Source organism: Mustela putorius, unplaced genomic scaffold, assembly GCF_011764305.1.
Source record: "Mustela putorius furo isolate JIRA1106 unplaced genomic scaffold, ASM1176430v1.1 tig00000281_pilon_pilon_pilon, whole genome shotgun sequence".
In the NCBI taxonomy this organism is placed as follows: domain Eukaryota; kingdom Metazoa; phylum Chordata; class Mammalia; order Carnivora; family Mustelidae; genus Mustela; species Mustela putorius.
The window spans coordinates 4,053,996-4,080,715 of NW_025421343.1; the positions used below are offsets into that span (position 1 = coordinate 4,053,996).

Consider the following 26,720-nt stretch of genomic DNA (forward strand, 5'->3'; position numbering starts at 1 on the left):
AGATGTTTTTGTGAGCGAGATTCAGCTCATGTCCATATCCCATGTTTGCTGACTAAATTATTAAACATGGAGCAAGATGAGCAGACAAGATTAAGTTTTATTGAATTATAATTACAAGTGGAAAGAACTTCTGACCTACCACATGGAGAAGTAACAATATGTCAACCTGTTAAGAGCCGTCAAAATTAAAATGTTCATGTATATACAAAATATAAATGACCTATAAGGTGAAAATTACAGTGATCAATTTACAACAACAACAAAATTAACATTGTAGTTTCCAACTTGTTTGATTAATCAAGCACATTTATTCTTAATCCATAACATTTCTACAGTTCAGTTTGGACAAAGTACTATTGGAAATCTACCATCTTTTAAAACTGAAATGTTAAGGGTCAATTGTTAGATCTTCCAGGATTGGTGCAGCTGAAGATAGAGAATTTATCCTTAAATTCAAGTGATGGTTCTGGGTTAGAGAGCAGCTAAGTCATTTTGCTGCGATCAGTACAAGCAGGAGAGGTATAGGGCTTTCTCTCTTGACAGTATCCCTTAGAAGGGAGCTCTGAGATTTAATTTAACACAGTTTTCTAGGGACCAGGCACTGTATGAAGCTCTGAGGATTGCAGGCGCAATTGGCTGTCCTCATACCCAAAGTGTTAATCATCTAGTATCGTTTGTCTTTAAAAAACAGAAAAGAGTGAAGAAGAAAAGCACCTGCTTTGGTCACCGTGAGTAAATGTAGTAACTAACCAAAGTGATTTCCTCAAGATTGAAATCCGCAGTAGTTTTAGAGAAAGTAAATGTCAGCTGCACTGTGGCTGTCAGGCACATAGTGGGTGTTAAATAAACCAGGTTGGTGTTAAGTGGGGATTAAAGATAGACTGATAAGTTTTGTGAGGACAAGGTTTGCTTCCTTATTAATGACTTAATCTATCCAACTTCCAATCATTCCTTTAAAGTACTAATCTTTTTTTTTTTTTTTAAGATTTTATTTATTTATTTGACAAACAGAGATTACAAGTAGGCAGAGAGGCAGGCAGAGAGAGAGGAGGAAGCAGGCTCTCCGCGGAGCAGAGAGCCCAATGTGGGGCTCGATCCCAGGATGCTGGGATCATGACCTGAGCCGAAGGCAGAGGCTTTAACCCACTGAGCCACCCAGGCGCCCTTAAAGTACTAATCTAATACTGCAAAGTTATAATCTAATATTTTACATTAGCACTGCCTAACATGCAGGGGTCCAGTGGATGGGAGTTTGACTTTGGGAGCAAGGTCATTGGAAACTTGGAGGAAGGACCAAGCCGAGAGTAGAAAGAAGTCTTATTCTGGTTGTGAAAAACCAGTGATACTTTAAAGGATAAAACCAGTGATAATTTAAAGGATCATTTTGTGGACATAATGTGGTTGGGAGTTTCATTTTAACAAAAACAATTTTATTTTGAAAACATTTGCCTGCTCTCATGCATTGGTTTTCCATTAGTAGACTTTGGGCACTGGCTTTTCAGTCTGGGGAAGCTCCAGTCACACTTCTGTCCTGGCCCTGGGCCTAGAGCCCATGCAGGTGGCGCAGATTTGCTGTAGGAGCTTTAAAAAGCTGCGTGAGATGGGAAGATGAGATAGGGCATTTTATGTATTTCTTAGTATGTCAAGTTGCAGAACAAATTTTCCAACTTTGGTCTTTTGAAGTATGAGCATTTTAATGGTTTTTTTCAAGACCTTCTAGATATTTTAAAAATCTAAGCTTAAAAAAAAAATCGAACTGGTATTTGTTTCAATAAAAATTTACTATTGCTCCCTTTATCTTAGCTATATTTTGGGAGGCAAGAATCGTTTTCATTTCAAGAAATGTTATAATTTCTATCCTGGACTGCATTTTAAAATAAGGTATTATGTTTATATTGGTTGTTTTTTTATAACTACAGAAAGAAGGAGACAGCTTTGCACGTAAGTAGTAGTTTTCACCCATATATCAGTTTCCTAGCAAGTGGAATGACTCCGTCTGCTCAGCAAATAGGGAAACCGGCTCAGAGAAGTTCAAGGGCCTGACCCAGGCCTCACAGGGAAGATGCAACCGTGTCCTCCCACAGTGAAGATGAAGCCCTGTCCAGGGGCAGCTGCATCCTAGAGGGTGGTCTCGCCGTCAGTCTCTCTTCCATATTTGTCCACGTCTGTGAGGTCACAGTCGGACTCCATCTCTATCTTCACCTGTGGCACCATGAACACGGGGCTCTGTGAATAGTTGAAAGCAGGCGAAGCTGGACAGGAAATTCTGAAGTGCAACGTGATACTGAATGAGAAAAAGAGGGAAGGGAGAGTGATTGATCCAGCACTCAGTGTTTTCCATGCTGTCCTCCAGAGCCAGGCTCTAAAGCAAGTCGTTTTGTCCTTGCTGATGAACTCTTAATGTCATGGCAAGGAGCCGCAGCCTCTGCTTGGCCTTCACTGTGCTTTGCTGAGGTAGTCTCGCCAGGAGTCTCTGCCCGGTCTTCACATGACCACCAAGGTGAACTTTTGGGATCAACCGTGTAAGGGATAGAATTCAAGCTCCTTAGTTTGGCCAGTCGGGGCCTTTTATGTTTGCCCTCCTGGTTACTTCTAGTCTGACCGCCCGTCCAGCCCAGCAGTCCTCGCCATGTGTCTATTTTCAAATGGTATTTCAGGCATGTGCCCACTGCCTGAAATGCCCTTTTGTCACTTTTCTTCTTTATTCTGTGTACCTGGCAGTCTCCTAGTTATCGTTCTTGGTCTTTCCAGATAAGGCAGATCCCTCCCTTAGATGCTGCTTTCTCTTACGTGTACTCCCTTGTTCTCAGCACATGGAGCTGTATGTCTTTGTTCGTAGGCCTGTCTCTAGGCTCCCAGGGATTAAGCATCATGCCTGGTAGACCTCAGATGCTTAATCTTCGTTCAACTAGATCATGTTGCTGAGCCTTTTCCTTCCTGAAATGGAATCCTGTTCAGTGCTCTCTGGTCCCCCCTACTTACAGAGCTGGTAAAACACCAGTGTAGCTGTACCAAGTTTGTATTGGAAATGCCCCACGCTGGTCCATGTTTTCTCTCCATGGACTGAAATTGGGGCAGTTAGAGGTTCAATGTGGTGTAGGCTACTTAAAACTAAGAAATTGGGATAGACTGCTTTTCTCCCAACACCTTTATATCTAAAACTCGGTGGCATTCATGTGATGGTGTAGGGACCCTGACCGGGGAGATGGGATGAGAAGGCAGGCAGGGATGTAACTTAGCCCTGTGACACTCCTGGGCTAGAGTGGCCTTGGGTTCACTACTTAGTGGGGTTCGTTTCGGGGTTTCTCTTCTCATCTTGGCAATGTAACAGCTTTGACTTCTAACTCAGATGATCTCATGCATGTTTTCTAAAATCTCTTGGATGAGTGCATCTAAATCTGGAGGTTTATCTCCCTATAGGCTTGGGATAGACTATGCCTTGCTCATGTGTGATGTAGTACAGTGATGCCCATCCAGGTTAGGGCACCATGTAGGAGCACCCTACATGTCTTCCCCAGTAACAGCTGAGGCTGACTTTCTTGCCCCTGGATTTCTCTTCCGTTTTTGAGCCCTCCTTGTTTTCAGTCATCAAGTTGTTCACTCTTTTCCTGACTTCTCATTAAGAACACTAAGGTATCACATTTGGCACAGGGAGCCCTGGAAACGGCTGGGATTTTTTTTTTTTTTTTTTAAAGGAAGCTCTATACCCAACCTGGGGGTTGACCTCACAGCTCTGAGATCAGGAGTCGCACACTCCACTTAATCTTTGATATTTAATTAGGCTTCTGACCTTTGCTAATTAACCATGCTGTTACTTTATTCCACATAGTCCTGGAGAACCTGGTGGTGTGATCTTCGGGCTCATTTATCCTGGCATTCAGTAATACATGCTTAAGTCATGTGTAGTTTTTCTCTGTTGTTTTTTTCCCCAGTGTTTTTAATTGTACATAGTATTCTGTGATTCCTTTTCTAAAGTAGAACACCTTTGTGTACTGTAATCATGTTATGTCAGTAAGAGGACAGATTTGTTACTTGGTGCCAATAATCAGGTCCAACCCCCTCTGTCTCCCAAGATGGACAAGCAAAGGCCTTTTCCGGAGACACTGGCTAACCTGGAAAATTAGCCCCTCCGCCTTCCTGGCCACTGCTTAGTCTCTTCTCTAATACCCAAGGAGTCTACTTCATGGCCATTACCTTCGGTCGAGTTCTGAGTCACTGAAGGACGAATCAGAATGAGTAACTCCAACTGGAAGATCTTTTTCCTGGCAGGAAAATTAAAACATCAGTTGTGGAGCCAGTGTGAGGATGATACTGGAGAAGACCTTTCTCCAGTGCTTCCCTCTTGTCTTCCTCTTCTCCAATCCCCACAGCCAACACTACGCAGGAGGAAATCAGGGGCCTCATCGGTGGCTTCTGGCTCAGTTACTCCTTTCCCAGAGGGCTCTCAGCCAAGATAGGTGGGTGTGGGGCAGGGCCAGGGCAGAGTGAGAAAGGGTGATGAAAGTATACAAATGGGAAGGAGAGTTAGCAATTAAAAAAGAAGAGGTACCAATGATGGAGAGAGTGATGGGAAGCCCCTCAAGGAATCCCCTGGTAGAATCTTAATCTGGGCCTTTTAGGAAAGTGGCAAGCCCTATGCTAGGAACACCAAGGTTGGGACTCAAGTGGGAACTTCCTGATTACTCCAGGGATAGGCTATGGTCTTGATAACAGGACTGTCCTCTGGTAGGGAACCAAAGCTGTGAGGGCGTAAAGGCAGCTACAGAACCCCACAGGATCTTTGTAAGCAATGCTTTCAGGTAGCCTCCCTTTCAGCAGGAGGAAGGTGCTCGTTGTTCATACTGAATCACAGCCCAACCACTACGATCTTCCCTGCTAATTTATGATCCAGATGCGATGCTACCTGTTTCTCTAAAGGGAACAACTCAGCTTGGATTTGAACCCTCAATCATTTTCAACAACCACTGGAAAACATGGGAGGCTCAATGGGTCATGTGGATTGATGTGGTCTGAAACAATTCAAGGGAGGGCCTGGTGGCACCACAGGCCTCTGGAGGCACCAGGGGAAAGGAAGGAATGAGGGGCTTTGCCTAAATGGACGTGAAGCTTGATCTCAGGCACCTGCAGGGTTTGACTTGGGGATTCCATTGGTTGAAGTCCGAATCCTTGGGGCCCAGTTCTCACTGAACTCTGCCTACCACAGGAGTCCCCTAGCATCTAAGACCATTAGGTCCCCCTAAGTGAAAGATGGAAATTCCTTGGAGGAAGAGGTGGAGAATTAGTAGTAAGTAGGAAGGGAGAGACACCATGTGTTTACTTACTGGCAATGCAGTGGATACCATTTTGGGGATCTGATTGGACACTTTCCATGGGAATCTTTATAACTGAGGGAGAAGGGAACTGGGGCTGGAGAGAAATAGTGGGAAAAGCTGATAAACACCACTAATAAACAGCTTTCACTTTCTTGCCAAGATGGAAAATACACGCATCCACAATGTGCCAACCACCATCCTCTCTACGTCCAGTCTAAATGGGGTGCTGCAAACACTCTGGGGTTCACTGAGGGGGTGATCTTAGCCTTTTGTCCTAAACAGGACAGAACTGTTCCAGGAACATTGATCAGAAGAGTGTCAACTATCGTAGTAAGCGGTCTCTCAGAAGTGCATCTCACACAATAGCTGGTGTTGCTGTAAAGACGTGTAAAATGAATTTGTGCAAATTGAGTCCCATTTTTTCATTGAATGTATCATGCTTTTCCCCAACCCTGGAATAGTTCCTGGCACGTGGTAGCCACTCAAATATTTATTGAATGAATCAATGAAAGAGTAAGTACTTGTCTTTAAAAGGCACTTAGACTCTGTTTCTTTGTTCTCAATGCCTGTCCTTGAAAACCATCTAAATCATCAATGAAAAACATGAATGAATGATGGGCCTCTTCCTACCTGGAAGAGGAAAGCAGTTAAGGACCAGGGGAGTTTGGGTCTATCACTACCATCAGAAGATGGTCTGACTGCCACCAGTCAGCAAGGATTTGCCTATGAACTTGGATCTACAAAAAGCAAAAATCACTAGAAGAGTTGCAGGTGGATGCAGGAATGTGGGTTCCGGTCAGACCCAGAAGAATGGGAGCCAGGTGTGTTGCTAGATGGCATGGGCAGCTTCGCATGTTGGAAGTGATCAAAGTCAGGACAAAGGGTACCTAGGGAGCTCACTTGGTTAAGCATCTGCCTTCAGCTCAGGTCATGATCTCAGGGTCCTGGGATCAAGCCCCACATGGGGCTTCCTGCTCAGTGGGGAGTCTGCTTCTCCCTCTAATTCTGCCCCTCTCCCTGCTCTTGCTCTCTTTCTCAAGTGAAAAAAAATTTTTTTAAATAATATATATATATATATTTTTAAAAGTCAGGAACAATCTTCTTAATTCCCTTTTAGACATTTAGCCTTATGTCCATCTCAGGTGAACCTCTTCCATTTTGGAGGATTGTTTCATTGTCTCTAATGAGCACTTGAACTAGGTGATCTTTCTGCTTCACATTTTGTGACTTACTCTTAGTTCTGGACTGGCTTCCTGTCTGTTGACTCCGAGTGCTTTAGGAGTGGGATGGGGAGGAAGCATGAGAGGAAAAGATGGGGCAACCAGGTGGTCCCCAGAATCTGGGGAATGTAGCCATTCTCCTTTCAGTGAGGACATTTGCCTCTTTCCCCACCTTCTTGCCTAATACACCAGGGGCAGGCCAAACAAACCTTGTTCCTAGTCCTTCCACCTGTCTAGGAGTCCAATCTACTAACTGGTGTCCATCAGACTCTTCCCCTGAGACCTGTTCCATTCTTTGGAGGTTAGTCCTAACCTCCCCCATGATGGAGCCAGGTCTTCTGCCCTGTCCCATCAAGAACCTGAACTGCTGTTGGTAACAGCCCTGGGAGCTCACAGAATTGGGAGTGAATGGATGTGACAACCAGCCTTTCCCTGGGTTGGGGGAGGGGTTCATTCTGAGGCTATTCCCACAAGCAGACAAACTCTCAGCACCCCACACCAACACAGGCAGAAGACTCAGCTCATCCCGACTAGGACCAGGTGATCACAGCTGCCACCTGAGAGCCCACCCTCTTCCTGGCCTGGGCAAAAATGGAGGGAGGGTCTCTCCATCGTTTCCCTCAGCCCTGGGCTCACATCCTCCCCACCTCCTCGTCACTGTCCTCATGGGCCCCTTTCCTTCTCTTCTTTTTATCTGTCTCCTTCTTCTCCTTTTCTGGAAGGATGTTGTCAATCCAGGCCAGATCATGCTGGGAGAAGATGAGGTCCAGAAGTCTTCGAACGATGATTAGGCCCAGGATCTGTGGTGAGAGTTAAGAGAAAACCCTGAGATCAAGGCCCCAAACTCAGACATTGTTTTTTCTCCCTCAGTCAGCTATGTTTAGGGACTTCCCCTGGTATCTTTGGAGCCATCTCAGAGCTCCGACAAACCATCATTTACCACCTGCCCATCTTGGCTCCTCTCAACTGGCCTTTTCCTCAGTTGAGTGGCAAAGCCTACCATTGAGCTGGGGGATAGAGTCTGTGACAGCTGAAGTGGGGAGCCAGGCAGAGACCGAGGGCTACAGAACTACTACAGTTATTCTTTAAATCAGTGATCCTCAAACTTGAGCTTCCATCAAAACACCCGAAGGGCTTGTTAATCCATATACTGCTGGGGGACCCCCCCAGAGGTCCTGAGTCAGCGGGTCTGGGGCCTGAGAATCTGCATCTCTAACAAGTCTCCAAGGAAATGTTGGTACTTCTGGGTCAGAGATCATGCTTTGAGGCCCACTGTCCCTCTGTCCCTATTTCTGAGGGCTGCCAATCTCTGTTAACAAGTATAAAGTATGGGGTGCCTGGGTGACTCAGTGGGTTAGGACATCTGCCTTCAGCTCAGGTCATGATCACAGGGTCCTGGGATCGAGCCCTGCATTGGGCTCTGCTTGGCAGGGAGCGTACTTCCTTCTCTCTCTCCGCCTGCTTCTCTGTGATCTCTGTCTGTCAAATAAATAAATAAAATCTTAAAAAAAAAACAAGTATAAATAAAGTACACTGAATAACATGTTCTGGAATATTGGGAATTTTTACAGTAAAGTCTAGAAAATTTGGTTCTGCTCAGCATACACAAAAAGGGGAAAAATGTGTGCTTTAGGGAAGGATTAAATATTGGCCTTTTAATAATTAATTCCATGGGCCCAGGGTAACTAGTTATAAATACTATTCCTTCACTACCAAGAACAGGCCACTAAATGAAGTCAGGAAGAAAACGAGCCAGCTGGATTTAACTCTGGTTCCTCACTGACCAGCTTCTTGGGAGCAAGCAGAGCTCGAGAGCTGGACAGATCTGAGTCTTAAAAATCCTGGCTCTGAAAACAAATCAGTGGTTGCTAGGGAGGGGCAGGGGTAGGAAGAGGCACGGTCTGCACAGAAATGGCCTGGCAGACGTGCCTGGGTGGCTCTGTGGGTTAAGTGTCTAACTCTTGATTTCAGCCCAGGTCGTGAGATTGAGCCCCTGGTCAGGCTCCATGGAGCCTGCTTAAGATTCTCTCTCTGCCCCTCTCCCACTTGCTCCTGCGGTTGCACATGTGCTTTTTCTCTCTCTCAAAAAAAAAAAAAAAAAAAGTCATGAAGGAATTTTAGGTATGACGGAACTATTCCGTATCATGACTGTGGTTGTGGAACCACTAATCTGAACGTTTGTCAAAGCTCAGAACCACAGAGTGAATTTGGGTCACACACACATGTTCTCTGAGCCTCAGTTTTTTTTTTTTTTTTTAAAGATTTTATTTATATATTTGACACAGAGCGAGCACAAGCAGGGGTAGAGGGAGAGGGAGAAGCAGGCTCTCTGCTGAGCAGGGAGCCCGATGTGGGGCTCGATTCCAGGACCCTGGGATCATGACCCGAGCCAAAGGCAGTGGCTTAACGGATTGAACCATGCAGGTGCCCTAGAGCCTCAGTTTTCTCACCTGTAAAATGGGGTTAAGAATAGTATTTTTAAGGCTGCTGTGGACTAAATGAAACAAGGCTCCACACATGCTAATTCTGACTATAATTTCCTTTCCTTTTCCCTTTTGGGGAATGGAGGATCCATTTCCCATGCCCTGGAGTGGTCGTTCTCAACCTTGACTGCACATTTATGCTCACCTGCAGAGTTAACTACAGACACCAATGCTTGGGTTTCCCCAAGAGATACCAATTTAATTGATCTGGGGTGAGTCCTGGGCACACAGTTTTAAAAAGCTGCCAAGTGAGTCTGATGGTCACCCAAGGTTGAGAATCCCATGTAGGCACATTTCAGATCCCACCTCTGTGTTCTCACTCCGGCCGCCAGTCCAGCCCTGCAGGCTTTCCCCACGCATTAGCCCCCAGGCTCCCACACTGTCCCCCTGTTCCCCCCTCTCTATCTGGCCTGGACTCATGACCCAAATCTCTTGTTCTGCGCTTGCCTCTGTGACCCGGAGAGTGTCAAGCCATCTGCACCATCAGATGGCCCCGCTGGGGACGCCTGCCCAGGCCCAGTCATCGCAGTGGGCTGGGGAGCCCATGCCACCTTACCATGACCGGGAAGATGATGGCGGCCACCGTGGACTTGAGGATCCAGAGCACCGCCAGGCAGAGGATCTGTACCAGAGTGAAGAGGTGGATCCGGCGCAGGGGCACGTGCCGCAGGAAGGCGTGGTCTGGCTGGTGCTTGGCCGGCATGAGGAAGAGCTTGCAGCGTTCCCAGAACTAGCGGAGAGCGCTAGGCTCAGCCAGCAGTGGGGACCCTGGTGGGAGGTGGCCCTGCTGGGGGTTGGGACCAGGGAAGGCGGGAGGTGGTGGGGTCTCATAGGAGGTAGCCCCTTGTCTGGACTAAGAATGCCCAGGATGGGGGCTGCAGGTCTAGGAGGACACTTTGGGAGCCCTTCGGGGAGGAGGTCTGGGCCCTGCCTGCGAGTACGGCCCTGCAGCTGGCCGCACAGCCACACGTGAACCCTGCCCCCAAAATGCAACTAACTGCAACACGAAGATATCCAAGACATCTGGTACACCCTGCTAAGTAAAGAACAACAAAACGTTTTCTTCTGCTTAGAGAAGAAGAGAGTTGTAGTGAAATGCTCATTGGACTCCGCCCCATCAGGGTGGGAATCCTGAGCCTGTTTCCTCTACACAGAGTTTATTACAGAACACCTATGAAGGGCCTGCTGTAGTGAGTTGACTTGGCACAAAGTACATGGTAGTATCTTTCTCACCGTTATTTCTCCACTGAAGTGGGAAAGCGAGCACTTGGGGTTTCGGGAATATGGCAGCTGACATGGAGAGCTGACTCGGGTCAGAGTAGCCTGGGTCTGAGTGGGGTGGTGAGAACCTTACCTGGATGCCGTTGAGGGAGGCCACGCCCATGTAGAGGAAGACTCCGTACAGCACCGGCAAGGGAATGTACTGAAACCGGAGAGAAGCAGAGCTTTGGATTGGGCCTCTGCTCCTGCCCAGGCTGTTGGCCTCCCTGTTCTGTATGACGGCATCTGCCAGGTCACAGAGGGGGCCTGGCCTGCCTTGCCTTTCCCCAAGCCAGGTAGGAGCTAGTGTTTAGGGGAACTGAGCCTCTGACAGCAGATCTGGAGCCTGTGTGGGTGGGGAGGGCTGCCCTGCCCCCCTTTTCCCTGTGCAGTGGCTCCCCCAGCCCGACCACCCTGTTGCCCTGCTCCTGTCCCTGCCAAGGCCCTGGGGCTTGACTGAAGACACACCTTCTGGAACACGGGAAAGCTCCACAGAAAGCCCTCTGCTGATTCTTGTCAGATTCTCTCCCCTTCCAGCCCCAGCTGAGGACCCCCCACAAAGCAGGACTGCTCTGGGGACCTTTATTGACCTGACCTCCATCAGCAGAGAGTATGTGCAGATTAACAAAAATTATACACCCTACATAATCGGATTAGAAAGCAAAACAGATGTGTATAGGCAAACCAACCACCTCTAATTGCCAAGTACCTGCTAATGGTTTGGTGGGCATCCTTCTTTTCTGATCATGCTCACAGGTAGTTTGTTAGCTTTTTTAAAATACAGAACCATATCACTCATACTGTTCTACGATCATCACTGTGACTCTTTAGGAGCCTTTTGAGGCATTTCTTCACTGTCTCTCTAAGCTGTGTTTCTGTTTCTTTCAACCACCTCCTCCCCAATTTTTTTTTCTTTTTTTGGAGAGTGTGTGTGTGTAAGAAATCTGCAGGGGGAGGGGGGGGAGGGCAGAGGGAGAGGGAGAGAGAGAATCTTAAGCAGACTCCATACTATGCCCAGCATGGAGCCTAATGTGGGGCTTGATCTCACAACCCTGAGATCATGACCTGTGCTGAAATCAAGAATTGGGCGCTCAGCCAACTGATCCAGCACCTCCTCGTCCTTCCCTTTTTCTGCCTCTTTGACATGTGCCACTGTGAACAAGGGTCTGCTTTGATTCCATGGTGGTCATATTGGAACATGTAGGCAAATACAGTCAACTTTATTTATTTTTAATATTTATTATTTGATAGAGAGATAAGGAAGACAAGCGGGGCGGGAGGAGAGAACCAGGCTCTCCACTGAGCAGAGAGCCCAATGTGGGGCTCCATCCCAGGACCCTGGGATCGTGACCTGAGCTGAAGGCAGATGCTTAATGATTGAGCCACCCAGGTATCCCTGTGCTCAACTTTTAGATGCCACTTAGGATGGATGTCCATAAATCCTACCAAATAAGTAACCTCTTTTATCATAAGTTAGACTGGCCTCATTTTTTTTTTTAACAGAAACCATGATTTGGACCCATATGCTATAAACCTCAATCTAAGACATCTGATCTTAAAGAAGGGAAATATGGCCACTGCATCATTCCATTTGTACATGGCTTATGAGATTTTTTGACTAATTATGAAACAAAGTAAAAATTACCATGAGCAACACAGTCCTAATCATTCTCAAAGTGTGGGAGCAATTGAGAGAGAAATAAAATCTTACAAATTTCAGATAGCTTAAAACTTCCCTTTGGGTGGGAATGTAAGCGGGTGCAACCACTCTGGAAAACAGCATGGAGGTTCCTCAAAAAGTTGAAAATAGAGCGACCCTACAATGCAGCAATTGCAGTACTGGGTATTTACCCTAAAGATACAGACGTGGTGATCCGAAGGGGCACGTGCACCCCAATGTTTATAGCAGCAATGTCCACAAATAGCCAACCTATGAAAAGAACCTAGATGTCCATCAACAGATGAATGGATAAAGAAGATGTGGTATATATATACAATGGAATACTATGCAGCCATCAAAAGAAATGAAATCTTGCCATTTGCCATGATGTGGATGGAACTAGAGGGTATTATGCTTAGCGAAATAAGTCAATCATATGATCTCCCTGATATGAGGAAGTGGAGATGCAACGTCTTGGGGTTTTGGGGTATAGGAAAAGAATAAATGAAACAAGATGGGATGGGGAGGGAGACAAACCATAAGAGACTCTTAATGTCGCAAAACAAACTGAGGGTGGCTGTGGGGAGGGGGGTAGGGAGAGGGTGGTGGGGTTATGGACATTGGAGAGGGTATGAGCTGTGGAGTGATGTGAAGTGTGTAAACCTGGCAATTCACAGACCTGTACCCCTGGGACTAATACATAAAATGTTTATAAAAAATTTTTAAAAATTATTTTAAAAAAAAAACAAACTTCTCTTTGGAACTGATGAGGAGAACTGCACTGAGTCATAGAGAATTTGCAGTTACCAGTGCCTGATCAAAAAGTCATGCATTAACCCTAGGAAATTATCTCCAGTCTTGTCATTTGCAGGTTTAAGCAGTGTTCTCAGCAAACCCCAAAGGTCCATGATATCACACTGACAAGTGATGGGGCTGTGATCTAGAATTGGAGATTAATCCATACAAATCTTCCTTGGATCCCCCAGAAAGCCCTTTTCAAACAGTAATGAAAGAGAAAATAGAAAAAAGGTGCCTTGAATGTTAGATATCTACTCTCTGTTGGAGGAGTTGACAACGATCACAGTTCCACAAATGTAAGGACACTTCCCATATGACTTGAAGCTGAGACCATGAGAACAACTCATGGGGCTCAAAGAGGGGGCTTTTCATATGGCCGGGGGTTCCCTGGAGGCAGAATGCAGAAATCCACAGTCCTGAAGAACAGTGGAAAGGTGGGAGCAAAACATGAAGCAAAACAGGACAACCCTTCAGGGCTTGAGAAGGACCAGGGGTTTGCAGAACTGAGTGGATAAGATGTTCATGCTGCCCATCGGATACTCGACCACCTCATCCTCCAACGTCATCACTTGGTGAGATAACCAAAGATTTGCAAATTGGTGATGACAGGGCTGAAGATTATCACTGATCCTCAAGCAGTAAAAATCACAGTGTCTAAATCAGGACAACCATCCACTGAGAGAGACTTCATCCCTTACTGCTCCAAGTGTGGCCTTTGGGCTGGCATCATTGGCATTGACCATGAGCTTGTTAAAAATGCAGAATTTTGGGGGCACCTGAGTGGCTCAGTGGGTTAAGCCACTGCCTTCAGCTCAGGTCATGATCTCAGGGTCCTGATATCGAGCTTTCTGCTCAGCAGGGAGCCTGCTTCCTCTTCTCTCTCTGCCTGTCTCTCTATCTGCTTGTGATCTCTCTCTGTCAAATAAATAAATAAAATCTTTTTAAAAATGCAGAATTTTGGTTCTACCCATACTTACTGAATCAGTATCTTTTTTTAAGTTTTAATTCTAATTTCAGAATAGTTAATATACAGTGTTATATTAGTTTCTTTCTTTAACAAGATTCCCAGGTAATTTTTTTCATATACACACACGCATGCACACACACACACATTCACATATATGCAGATAAATAAATTTTTCATATATATATGAAATACATATGTATATATATGTATATCTTTTTTTTTTTTGACTGCCCAATGTTGGGCTTGAACTGAGATCAAGGCCTGAGCTGAGATCAAGAGTCAGATACTTAACTGATTGAACCAACCAGGCATCCCTCCAAGGTGATTTTTATGCACATTAAAATTTGAGAAGTGCTAGAGCAGAATTCGACTGGAGGAACTGGTACAAAGGTATAGTTAAGAAGTGATTTAGAAATCTTGATAAAAACAGAAACACTAATAACTAGGATTCAATTTGTACCCTCTAAAATTTGTGGCACCAAAGAGCTCTCTCCCTTGTTGGCTATATAAGCAAGAATTAAAGGTCCAAGGGTGCCTGAGTGGCTCAGTTGGTTAAGTGCCCAATTCTTGATTCGGCTCAGGTCATGATGTTAAGGTCCTGGGATTGAGCCCCACGATGGGCTTCATGCTCAGCAGGGAGTCTACTTGAGGATTCTCTCTCTCTGTCTCTCCCCCACCCTGCTCTCTCTCTCTCTCTCTCTCTCTCTCTCAAATAAATAAATAAATAAATAAAGCTTAAAGAAATTAAAGTTCTTCAATTAATGTCTTAGGTAGACAGCTCTCCAACGTATGTTCTCTGAATCTGGTATGTACTCAGCTATGCCTAATTTGACAGACATGGGCAAATGATACAGTTGCAACAAGGATAATAAGCTTTATGGATAATTTTTTTTTAAAGATTTTTTTATTTATTTGAGAGAGAGCACAAGTGAAGGGGGAGGCAAAGGGAGAAGGAGAAGCAGATTCCCACTGAGCAGGGGAGGGGCTTTGATCCAAGAATCCTGGGATCATGACCTGAGCCAGAGGTAGATGCTTAACCAACTGAATCACCCAGGCACCCTGGAAGATTTTTCTTTTTGGAAATAAATGCTGGGATTAAATCTAGGACCTCAGATCTGGGTTAAGTTATATTTTTCTTGAACTGGCTATACAAAATATCTTTCCTTTAGCCTAAAATTAGCCTTACTACTTTGAACAGTAAGGGATGAAATTTCTCTCTCAATGGATGGTTGTCCTGACTTAGACACACTGATTTTTACTGCTACGAGATCAGTGACAATCTTCAGCCCTGTCATCACCAATGTGCAGATCTTTGGTTATCTCACCAAATTAGTACAAGTGTCAAAATTAGTACTAGCGTCAGCTAGTGATAATGCTTTAATCACTTTACAATTTTGAAACCCAATCTTTTTTCTGTTGCTGTTGTTAGAAATGGTTTTATTTTGCTTGGTTAAGATGAAAGACATTTGGATAGTTGTCAGGTTGTGATGGGAAAGGTCTGCCTCAAGGACACTTGAGCTCTCATTCCCAGAAGCAGTTTTGGGTGGAATCAGTCTCTGAAGAAGTGGGTGCAAAGTTGCTGACTTCCTCTGAAAGCCTATCTTTATAAGAAGATATAAAAATATAAATAAACAGGGATGCCTGAGTGGTTCAGTGGGTTAAGCCTCTGCCTTCAGTTCGGGTCATGGTCTCAGGATACTGGGATCGAGTCCCGCATAGGGCTCCCTGCTTAGTGGGGAGCCTGCTTCCTCCTCTCTCTCTGCCAGCTGCTCTGCCTATTTGTGATCTCTGTCAAATAAATAAATAAAATCTTTAAAAATATATATAAATAAACAAAAAAATGAAAACATATATATCCTATATATCTTAATACAATCAAATGAGAAATCAACAAAAATCTAGATAGGTCTTCTCTGTTATAAAATTTATCAAATAGATTAATTGGTGGTGAGTAAAATGATATTTTTTTCTACTCTTATTATAAAAGAACACGGGTAGAATTTTTTTGAGGGGGGATAGGATTTTTCAAATCATTTTGTCATTGAATGCAAAGACAATATCAGAGTCCCTGAAGCCATGCAGACTCACGTAAAGTTTTCCATGATGGCCAGAGTAATAATTAACATTTCCCCATATCTGGCTTCAGAAGAGACCAAAGCTAGCGACTCTTTGATCAGAAACCTCTAGCCTCCAGAACTGTAAGAAAATAAGTGTTGTGTAGGTGCCCTGGTCTGCGGTATTGTGTTATGGCAGCAAATGAACACAGCAGGTGAGTGGCTGAACTGGAGAGACGGAGAAACCTAAGCAGAGTGTTCGCCGATGCCCACACTGGGTGCACTCTCGTCTGACTTCATCTCTTCCAGTTGGACTGGGAGGATGTGACCAAAAGGAGTTTCAAACTGTGGGGGGTGGGGGTGGGGAATCAGTTATGTGTCCAGGACATGCAGGACAGAGCAGCAGAGAACAGAGCACAGGAAAATCTACAGAAGCCTTCCCCTTGTAAGTCTGACACTTCAGAAAAAGGGTGAGCAAGGAGGGGTCTAGTGAGCCATAAAACCCAATGTAGAGACACAGCCAGGGCAGGAGGCTCCTGATCTAAGCAAGGATAGAACTTGACCAAGGACACCTTGGGGGGCTCAGTCGGTTAAGCGTCTGCCTTCTGCTCAGGTCATGATCCCAGAGTTGTGGGATCGAGTCCTGCTTGGGGCTCCTTGCTCAGCGGGGAGCCTGCTTCTCCCTCTGCTGGCAGCTCTCCCTGCTTGTGTGTGCATGTACTTTCTCTCTCTCTGACAAATGAATAAATAAAATCTTAAAACCAAACCAAACCAAACCAAACCAGGATGGGACTCGGCCAAACTTTCTGAAGGAGGAGCATCCCCAGAAAAGGGAGGATAGACCCTGGGAGGAGTGGAAAAGAGCAGTGAGGACTGCCTAGTGCTGATAAGTGATGTAATGTTCCAGAAAACAAGGATGGTGATGAAACATCTCTTTGGGTCCTGCCTCTTGAAGGTACATGTGGAGACCCTCTCCCCACCTCTGAGGCATTGGCCAGTGTTTCTTAGGGGGACAGGGCCCTGGTGGAGGGTGCAGAGCCTCACCTTCAGTATGGGAGCCAGGAAGACAGAGATGCCCGTCAGGATGAAGACGATGGTGCCAGTCACTCTTTGCTCCCTGGCAGACAAGGGCACATGGTCAGGGGGTACTAGGAGAGGCTCCCTGCCCATCCTAGCCTCTGGCCCTGTGTGTGCACCTAATGGCTATGTCCACGCCCTGGCCTCTGCCCTGTTCCCCATTCCAGGGAGTACATCCGCTGCCTGAGGCCCAGCTGACCGGCACACGGGAAGAGAAGGAATCCTGACTGAGGCAGCTGGAGGGGCATCTGGGAGGGTGTCCAGGGCAGTGACTAACAGCAGAGGCGCTGGAGCCAGACTGATCTCAAGCTGGGTTGCGTGGCATCAGGCGAGACCCTAAATGTCTTCAGCCTTGGTAGAAGCAAGAGAGTGAGTGGTAGCTACCTAGGGAATTGTGAGGCTGAAATGGGAATGTGCACTGCTTATGAGCCCTGCCCTTCGAGGCAGGAAGACCCTTGTCTGTGGGGCGTGACTAACAGGACTCGAAGGGAGGGGGCCCGGCTGCTGGCAGAGCAGGCGTGAGGGGCGGGAGTGCCCAGGCCCAGGCAACGATCCAGGTGGGAACTGGGGGCTTGGGGCCACACTGCTCAGGCCCAGTCCTCTGGGTTCAGGAGTCCAGGAGGGGACCCTGTCTTGGCCAGAGAAGGCACCCCCAGGGCAGGCTGGGTAGCCCAGGTATCCTGAGGCAGTGAGGAGAAGCTCTCTGGACAGCCAGAGTCTGGTGTGGGCTCACCCCGGAGGCCCTAAGAGATGGAAGATATGCGTGGCCACTGGGAACAGGCAAGGGAGTGGAAGGGGCATGAGAGGAGACTGAGGAGGGCCTGGAGGTGATGGGTCATGGGCCGCCGTCTAGGGAGTAGGGGGGTCCTGGGAAGACTGTCTGGAAGCATGGAGACTGGGGAGGACCTGCACCCACAGGAGGGATTGGGGGATGTTGGGGGTGGGGGGTCTTGAGGAAGAGGAGACAAAAGGATGGGTCAGAGGGCTGTGGGGACACTGAGTAGCCCTGCAGGTGAGAGGTCATGTGCACGCAGGCCGTGGTGGTGCACTGCTTGCATTCCACCACTGAAAAAGCACCACTTAGAACTGAATTTTTGTCTCCCTCCCTCTCCCTTAGGAATATCACCCCTATCCTCACTGTTCCCGGGCTGCAGAACAGGGGACCTTTTTGCCCAGATAACTTGATGGTAAGAAAAACCTGCTTCCCTTCTCCCAAACTAAACACCCTGGCTCAGGTGGTCCCCAGTCACGGCTCCCCACCTACCTGACTCCCAGGAACTGGGGCTGCTCCCCAGGGGCACTGGTCTCTGTCTCCATCTTGAGGCTGTCAATGTGGGCGATGGAGATGACAGTGGCCGCCACATACCAGGGGAGCCCCATGAAGGAGCACAGGGCCATGAGGACGCCCACCCAGAACAGGTCCAGATGGTAGCCGGCAGCCTTCTGCGTGGGGTAGAGGGAGAAGAGAAGCTATCCAGAGAGTCTGCACCAGACCGCCTGTTGGTCTGAGGGGGAGGGAGATCCAAATCTCCCCCAGAGCAGCCATTTTGTGGAACCAGGTTCAAAGGTTCCCCTTGGCCTTCATTAAGGACTCTTAGGCTGTCACTAGGCTGAGGTGCTCAGGCATCACCAACCCCATGATTTGCTGAGCTAGGGAAGGGACACAGGAAAGGGAGGAGAGGGTTGTTTAGGCTTGTAGAGGCCCTGGGCTTGAGTCCTTGGGAAGCAGGGCTCCTACCAGTGGCCGCAATCTCTCTGCAATTCTTGAACAAGGGGTCTTGGCCGGGCAGGCTCTAGACCAAGCTCAGAGTAGTCTACATTGGGATGGAGACAGGGTAGTTCAAATCTCCTCAAACCCAGAGGAAGGGACCAGAAGGGCTAAGGACTTTCCTCAGCCTCATGGTTCTGGGTCAAAATCCCAGATCTACTTGGACTCCCAAGTGCCTGGTCAGGAGGCACAGAGCTGGAAGGTCATTTTGGAAGAAGCAAGGAGCCTGGGCCTGGGGGCCCACCCTAGGTTTCGTCCTGGTCCTTGGATAATTACTCCGGTCCTGGCAGCCTTACCTGCATCTGGAGGTCATATCCCCCTCCCCCCGCCCCCACACACACCAGAACCCCAGACCTCTGACCTCACATCTCGCTTTATAAATGGCCCACATTTTGACAGAAGCACCATCTCCCTTCTTTGTTCCTTCTGACTTTGCGGGAAGAAAGAGATTGTGCTCCTCCTCCCAGCAGCCGCCTTACCCTCAGCTTATTCTCCTTCCGGTTGACTATGACGGCGGTGATCTGCTGGTCCATGAAGATCAGGATGGTCACCAGCAGGGCGGGCAGGACGCTCGCCAGGTACACCCACCATGGGTTCTTCCCAAAGGGGGCCACGAACCAGCCTCGGTCAGGCCGCGTGGGCTGAGCGGAGCAAATGGAAACAGCCCTTTCCTCTCTCCCTTGTCCCAGTGCACTTGCTGCCTGGGGCCCCACTCCCCCACGTGGAGTGCTTCTTGAGTACAATCTTTTCCCTTCAAGATGTTGGGTACCTGCAACTGTAAACGGACCACAGACGCAGACAGACTTGGGAAGGGTGGCGTTTGCTGCACTAGGAGCCCTGGGGGCAGCTCCCTGGGCTGGTGGGGAATGGGGAGGTGAGAGCCCGGGCTGCAGCGGGGGGAGTGTGCAGTCACTAACTGCGAGGTAACAAGAAACAGGAATGAGGCCCAACAGGCAAGAATCAGGAATTTGATGGGTGCAGTGCTAGACCCTTCTGCCTCTCCTCTGAGTCACCTCTTTGGGGAGCTTTATAGGATGCTCTGTAGAACATTAATTCAGACTTGCACATTAGGACAAAAGATTATCTGTGCAGGAGCTGGGATGAAATCTATCTTTGGTTTCATTTAAGAGCAAGAGGTACTTTTTGTGTTTAAGCTCCTTAGGAGAACCCTGAAGGAGTCATGAGGGGGTCAAGCCCTCAAAGGCAGGGACAGTGAATTCTAGAACCTGCACCCCTACGCCCAGGGTAGGTGGCTGGTGCTCCTAGGGAGGGAGCTGAGCCTGAGCTTCCCTCTGAGCAAACTGCACCAGCACCAACGGGGTGATTCTCCAACTTGGTGGGCCCTTTCCAGGAGTGGGGTGGAGCCTATTAAAATGCAGAACTCTGGGGCTCCATCCCCAGACCTTCTGATTCCACAGTTCTGGGGTGGGGCTGAGCAGATGGCTTTCCTAGCAAGTTCTCAGGTGATGGTGTGATGTTAGTCTGGGGACCACATTTTGAGAATCAGTGTTCTAAGGGATCATTTTCAACAGACCCCCGGTGACCCCACTTAAAGACAGCTGGAGCCTGGGAATCAGAGCCCCATAAGTGGAAATTAGGGGACTGCTGCTGGGCTGGAGCAGGGGTTTCAGCACCTCCCCATGCCATGACTCCACAGCAGGATTTCACTGTGAATATGCCCCCAACCTCCCCTGGCAAGGGACCTCCTGCTGGGAGGCTTTGTGGAGGAAGGGCGGAGCATACCCAGAGAAACCCCCAGATTGCTTGGCTGAGAGTCTATGGAAGTTTGACCAGTCTAGAGGGGAAAGGAACTGCAGCTGGTGGGCAGGCCTGGCTAACGCCCAGAGCAGGGGCCAGGGGCAAACCTTGATGACGCTGGGCACGTGCAGCTTGGGGGTCGCCAGGCCGAAGCAGGCATCGATTCCACAGAACAGCAGGATGGAGAAGATAATGGAAAAGTCGGCTACCAGGGCCCGGACCTGCAGGAGGGAGATGGGTAGGTAAGGGAAGTCCCTGCCCTTCTCCCCAAGGGCTCAGTCCTTCCCTGCCAGCATGAGGAGCACAGGTAAGAACTTGGGCTTCGGTGTCAGCAGAGTGAGGCTCGAATCCTGGCTCTGCCCTTGCCAGCTGTGTGACATTGGGGAAGCATGATATCTCTTGGCGCCTCAGTTTCTGCATCTGTGAAATGGACATAATGATAGCACCTCTTCCCATAGACATAAGTGAACAACTATAACACACTCAGAGGGCTTGGCATAGGTGAGCGAATGTGGGAACGGTTATTAGTCACGTGGCATGGCGCCACTGCTGAAAACATTTTCTGGTGTGACAGACTGAACTCAGTCCCCCATAAAGGGTGGTGACAGCAAGGCTGAACTTAGATCTAAAGGAAGTCCTATCTCCTGAAAATGTATGGCAGAGGGCTGCACTGCCACCTGGGCTAGGAGGCAGGTCCTCGATTATGCTGGGGACCCCTGTTTGCTCTCGGACCTTCTGTTCACTAGAAGTCCTTCACCTCTTGCCCCTGTGTCTCAGGATGCCCATGCTAGGCCAGGTTCATGACCTCACTCCCCGCCCTCTGACCAACGTCCACACTGTTGCCTTTTCTATGATCTCTTCAAAGAGAGTAGTTTCCAGAGATCAGCAGGGAAAGAAGTTAGGAAGGGCAGGGGCAGGTGATGGCACACTGAATGCATTCCCTGTACCCCCCTACTCCCCTTTAAAATTGTTATTAAAAGAACATATGTAATTAATGAAAAACCCACATGGTGTAGAAAGCCAAGTCCCCCACCTCACTTTTCCTCACTCCAGATGTATCCGTATGTCTGCTTGATTTTAGTTGTTCTGGTGATTTCTTCCATGTCATTATCTAATACACTATACTTTTATATTTTGATTTACTAATTTAAAGCATGATCTACTAATAAAGATTTGGCTTAATTGCACTGGCCCTCCTGCCCCTTCCTCAGTCCCAATCTTGGAGAGTTATTTTCAAACCCTTTCTACGGGTTTTTCCTTTGTACTTTGACTATGTAGTGAAGCCTCTCTTTCTGCTGACTTTGCCATCCTCTCGCATGCTCTGCGGTGTGGCTAGCTGCCTCCTTTCCCGCCATCAACCCTCCCCGTCCTGTCCCCCTTGTGACCCTTCCCTATGAATCTTTACACTGTCAAGGCTGAGAACACTCACATTCTGTTCCATGAACACATGTCTTTTGTGGTTTATCTATGAGGTGATTCTAAAAGTTGAAAATCAGTAACAGCTTTATATTACTGTGATCATGTAAGCCAAGCAGCGTGCAGGTTTCCAGTGGTTTTCCTGCAATATCCCCAGCACTCAGATCAAAACTTGTTAAGTTAAACCATATAAATTTGCCATTTTTTGTAGGGCAAAACACTCTAATACACTCCATTTCGCATGGTCCGACCTAGGATAAAGACGGATATGATAAACAGCTGTGTACTCCCCAAACCGTAAGAAATGAATATATACCTATTTAGTTGATGCCTCTCTGTGACCCAATTATGGCATCCTGTCTCTGTTCTCTAGAGAGATCCACTGCTCTGAATTTGGACTTCATTATTTCAACGAATGTCTTAAAACTTTTAGTAAATATGTACATAGCCCTAAACAAAATATGGCATTTTTTGCATGTTTTAAAAATTTTACATGAATGGTTTCATATTACTTGTAATCTTCTGCAATTTGCTTTATTTGCTCAACATTATGTTGGTGCTATGTCTCCTTGTGGATCAATACAGCTGTAGTCTACATGCGTATGTGCTGTAGCTTAATGTATGATTATTTTGGGCGCCTGGGTGGCTCAGTGAGGTTAAGCCTCTGCCTTCAGCTCAGGTATGATCTCAGGGTCCTGGGATCAAGCCCCACATGGGGCTCTCTGCTCAGTAGGGAGCCTGCTTCTCCCTCTCTCTCTGCCTGCCTCTGTGCCTGCTTGTGATCTTGCTCTGTCAAATAAATAAATAATAATCTTTAAAAAAATTTATGATTATTTCCCATTTATTTCTTCATTCTTCTGTTGATAGATCAACTAGATTATTTTCTGTTTTCCCCTTAGAATCAATGCTTCTTTGAACATTCTTACATACATGCGGATTTCTCTGGGGTGTATTTCTGGGAGTGGAAATGCCCCCTGGAAAATCACAGCCATCTTTAGCTCTACCAGACAGTGCCAGCGGCTCTCTGCATTGCTCGTCCTATTTACACTCTCAACTCGCTTTTCACCTCCTACACTTGGTGTCCCAAGACCCTCATATCTTTACCAGATGGGTGTGAAATGGTATTGTCTCATTCTTCTCTGAAACATTAAATTTCAGGAGGCAACAGAGCAATTTGTAAGAATTTAAGGGGGAAAATGTTGGTGATAAAAGAATTTCCTGCTATGTGAATTATATTTCATCCTCCAGGAAATAGACATTCTCAGATGCAATCAAGGCTCTAGATCTTTTACGTAAGAGGTGACTTGGATATAATCTGATTGGAAGTAGCGAGGAAGGGAGGGGATTTGTCTTGACGATGCATTTGTGTGACAAGCACAGGATTTTTTCCACAGCTCACACACTGCAAAACTTCCCGAAGAGTATTTTATTAAGTCTTTATGAAATATTGAGAAAAACTCAGTTATTATTAATTTTATCATCATTAACAGGTGTAGTAGTAGTAGTAGCAGGAGCAGTAATATTTATTTAAGGTGGCTTTAGGAGAGGGGTGCCTGGCTAACTCAGTAGAGCATGAAACTCTCAGCCTTGGGGTCATGACTTTGAGCCCACATTGGGTGTAGAGATCACTAAAAGTAAATAAACTTTAAAAAGATGACTTTAGGAGAACGCTCATAGGATTTATGGTGGGAGAGTGTTGCTAAAATTCTTCTGAGCACCCCACTCTACGGCACAGCTATTGCTCATATATGCAAGTGCTGTTTTGATTAATTAATGTTTTATTCTCACCACAGAAAAGAAAATGCAATTCATATTAGTATTTAGCATTTTAATAGCATAAAAGAATAAAGTACTTAAGAATATGTCTAATAAAATGTGTGCAAGAGCTTAAGGCCAAAACCTGAAAAAAATTATGGAGAGAAAAAAAAGACCCAAATAAGTTGTGAAGCATGCAGTATTCATGGATCAGAGGACTCCAAATGTAAAAGGTGGCATTCCTCTCCAAATTGACATTTAGGGTCAAATAATCCTATCAAAATTCCAACAAATTCTTATTTAATAAAATTTAAGATGATTCTTGGGAAAGAAGGATCAAGAGTGAGAGTTTGGTCCATAAGACATACAGACTTAAGAGTCATACAAATGAACACTGCGACACTGGCAGACAAATAAACCAGTGAAGCAGAATAAAGAACCTAGAAACACACCCCATCATATGTGAATATTTGACATCTGGAAAAGGAAGTATTGCAGAGCAGCGGAAAAGATGATCTTTTTCAAAAATTGCTATTTATATACATATAGAAAGAAACACTATCTTACCCTATATGTCAAAATTGATTTTGATAGAACATGAAAGGAGAAAAATGATGCTTTTAGAAGATAACAGGAGAATATTTTTTGTCTAATATTTTCCTTGAAGAAAATTCTGATATATTTAATTAAAATAAAGCTAAGAATTTCTATTAGCCAAAAGCTACCATAAAGAAATAAAAAATTCAGTCATATAAGATATTTGTGACACATATGATCACAAAAAGGTTTCTACCCAGAATATGTATAGAAATCTTGCAAATCCGAAAGAAAAAGACAGATTGTCCAGTAGAAAATGTATGAGAGATTTGAAAAGTCACTTCCACTAAGAAATTCAAATGGCTATGTGGCCAATAAACACACAAGACTTCCAAAGTCATTAGTCATTGGGGAAATGAAAATTTTAACAACACAACGAGATACTACTACACAGAAAGATCAAAGATAAAAGTCTTACAATACCAAGTGTTGCCAAGGGGGCTTGACAACAAGGGAACTCACTTCTCTCTGATTCTGAATCTGTGCTCTTTTTTTTTTTTTTTAAAGATTTTATTTATTTATTTGACAGAGAGAAATCACAAGTAGATAGAGAGGCAGGCAGAGAGAGAGAGAGGGAAGCAGGCTCCCTGCTGAGCAGAGAGCCCAATGCGGGGCTCGATCCCAGGACCCTGAGATCATGACCTGAGCCAAAGGCAGCGGCTTAACCCACTGAGCCACCCAGGCACCCCTCTGAATCTGTGCTCTTAACTTGAAAAATCCCAGTGTGTGGGCTGGTGCTAATGTGGTGGTGTCCATCCTGTCGGGGCCAGAACCCTGACAGGGAGACTCAGTGGGGCTTCCTTGTGAACTGCCTAACTGTAGGCCCCTCCCCCACTGCACAGTGAGCTTACCTTGGTAGGGAAATAGCGGCTGAATTTGAACTTCTTCAGGGTCAGGGTCATGGAGTACGTCCCGAAGAAAAGGATGAAGGACATGAGTGCCAGGTCTGGGATGAACTGGCAGGAATTCCCGAGCAGCTGCCCACCGTAGTTCAGACATTCCTTCTTGCTCAGCAGAGACCAGTCCAGTGCTGTGAGGTTAAGGGGGTTGTACTTGGAGACAAAGCACGGGAGAGAAAGGGTCAGGGCCTTCCTGGGAAGTCAGCTGTATCCTTGCCCCTAGAGTCCCTCAGGCAGCTCACATACCCTTCCCATCCTCCCTGGGGCCCAGCAACAGAATTATGTTCCCGGAGAAAGGCTCTGTCAAGGAACAACAAACAGCAGGGCCCCTGGGAAGATTAGGAGCTGACACGTGTTTCTTCAGTGCGTTCTAGGATGCGCTGCTGAGTTAGCAAGGAGAAGTAGCTCAGAGGTTGGGACACCCTCTCCGGCAGCAGGTTTGGCCACCAGCTCAGTCAGCTATGGATCTCTTCCCTGGAACAGCTCACATTTATTCTTCCTTTTCTTTCCCCTGTGCAGACCTTTTCACGTATTTCACCCTTGTCAGATCTCTCTTAGGTCAGTCACTTCCCCTTTTCATGTCTAGATGCCTAAAACCCAGGGTATACAGAACAATTACATATACAGAAACACACACATATATACACATACATATATCTGTATGTATATGAATGCATATGTAGACATACATGTGTATACATACATACCTGTTCATATACATAGGTTTCTAAGTATAATAAAAGCAGGTAATTTATAATAAAATTTAATATATATTTAAAAAAATTACTGTGTAGGGGCGCCTGGGTGGCTAAGTGGGTTAAAACCTCTGCCTTTGGTCATGATCCCAGGGTCCTGGGATTGAGCCCCGCATCGGGCTCTCTGCTCAGCAGGGAACCTGTTTCTCCTGCTCTTTTTCTCTGCCTGCCTCTCTGCCTACTTGTGATCTCTGCCTGTCAAATAAATAAAATCTTTAAAAAAAATTACTGTGTAAATATTCAGCAACCTGCAAAATGAAGTAAACAGGTATCTGCAACCACCTGTAATGAATCTTTGCATTAAGAGGAATGTGGGACTTTGAAATAATCATGGTTTCCAATGAATCAGGCCTCCCTGTGTCCACACTCCTTTGCCATGTGACACCAACAGTTCTCCCATCAAAAAGTGAAGTCTATCTCTCCACCCTTTTGAATCTGGCCTGGCCCTGGGTCCGCTCAGACCAATGGAATGGGGGAGGAAGTGGCTTTGAGCAGGTTCTGGAGCTGAGGCCTTAAGGGGCCTTGCCGGATCTGCTTTTACCCTCTTGGCAGTGTGAGACCAGTGAGATCAGAAAATACCACATGAAGAGAGAAGTCCAGATTTGCAAGACATCTGCTGAATGCCAAGATCTCTCTCAGTCACTGAAGCTATCCAAGCTGCCCCTGGCCAGGCAGCGTGCTTCTACTGCCCCACTGGGCCGGCCCCACATCTCTCTCCCAGCTCATCTCTTGTGCTTCCCCTGGGCGCTGCCACACGCACCTGCTGTCTTGGCCGGGCAGGCCCACTCACTATCCTCAGGACAGCTTTTGTGTTTTCCTCGTCTGCCCTTCTGTCTGGGCTGGTCCCTGGCCTGGAATGTGGCTCTCTCTAGGGAACCAATTTTCCCAACCTTCCAGACCAGGCCACATTCCATCTTCTGAGGCTTTCCTCCCAGTTTGCA

At 46.7% G+C, this 26,720-nt stretch overlaps 1 protein-coding gene across 7 annotated transcripts in view; it reads right to left on the bottom strand.

The window, feature by feature from the left end:
• Positions 1 to 77: 77 nt before the first annotated feature.
• SLC4A5 (solute carrier family 4 member 5) overlaps positions 78 to 26,720 on the bottom strand; it is a 106,682-nt gene continuing 80,039 nt past the window's right edge. For 4 of the 7 annotated variants that reach the window (XM_045079036.1, XM_045079037.1, XM_045079038.1 and 1 more), the window contains 10 exons: positions 24,977 to 25,177; positions 20,465 to 20,578; positions 19,079 to 19,240; positions 18,096 to 18,274; positions 16,799 to 16,871; positions 10,370 to 10,438; positions 9,572 to 9,745; positions 7,180 to 7,332; positions 4,195 to 4,262; positions 2,292 to 2,505 (listed from right to left, as the gene is read on the bottom strand). In XM_045079036.1, the coding sequence (XP_044934971.1) occupies positions 2,328 to 2,505; positions 4,195 to 4,262; positions 7,180 to 7,332; positions 9,572 to 9,745; positions 10,370 to 10,438; positions 16,799 to 16,871; positions 18,096 to 18,274; positions 19,079 to 19,240; positions 20,465 to 20,578; positions 24,977 to 25,177 (1,371 nt within the window). In that variant the 3' untranslated portion in view covers positions 2,292 to 2,327. The other 3 variants (XM_013051165.2, XM_045079039.1, XM_013051164.2) reach the window with 3 other exon arrangements.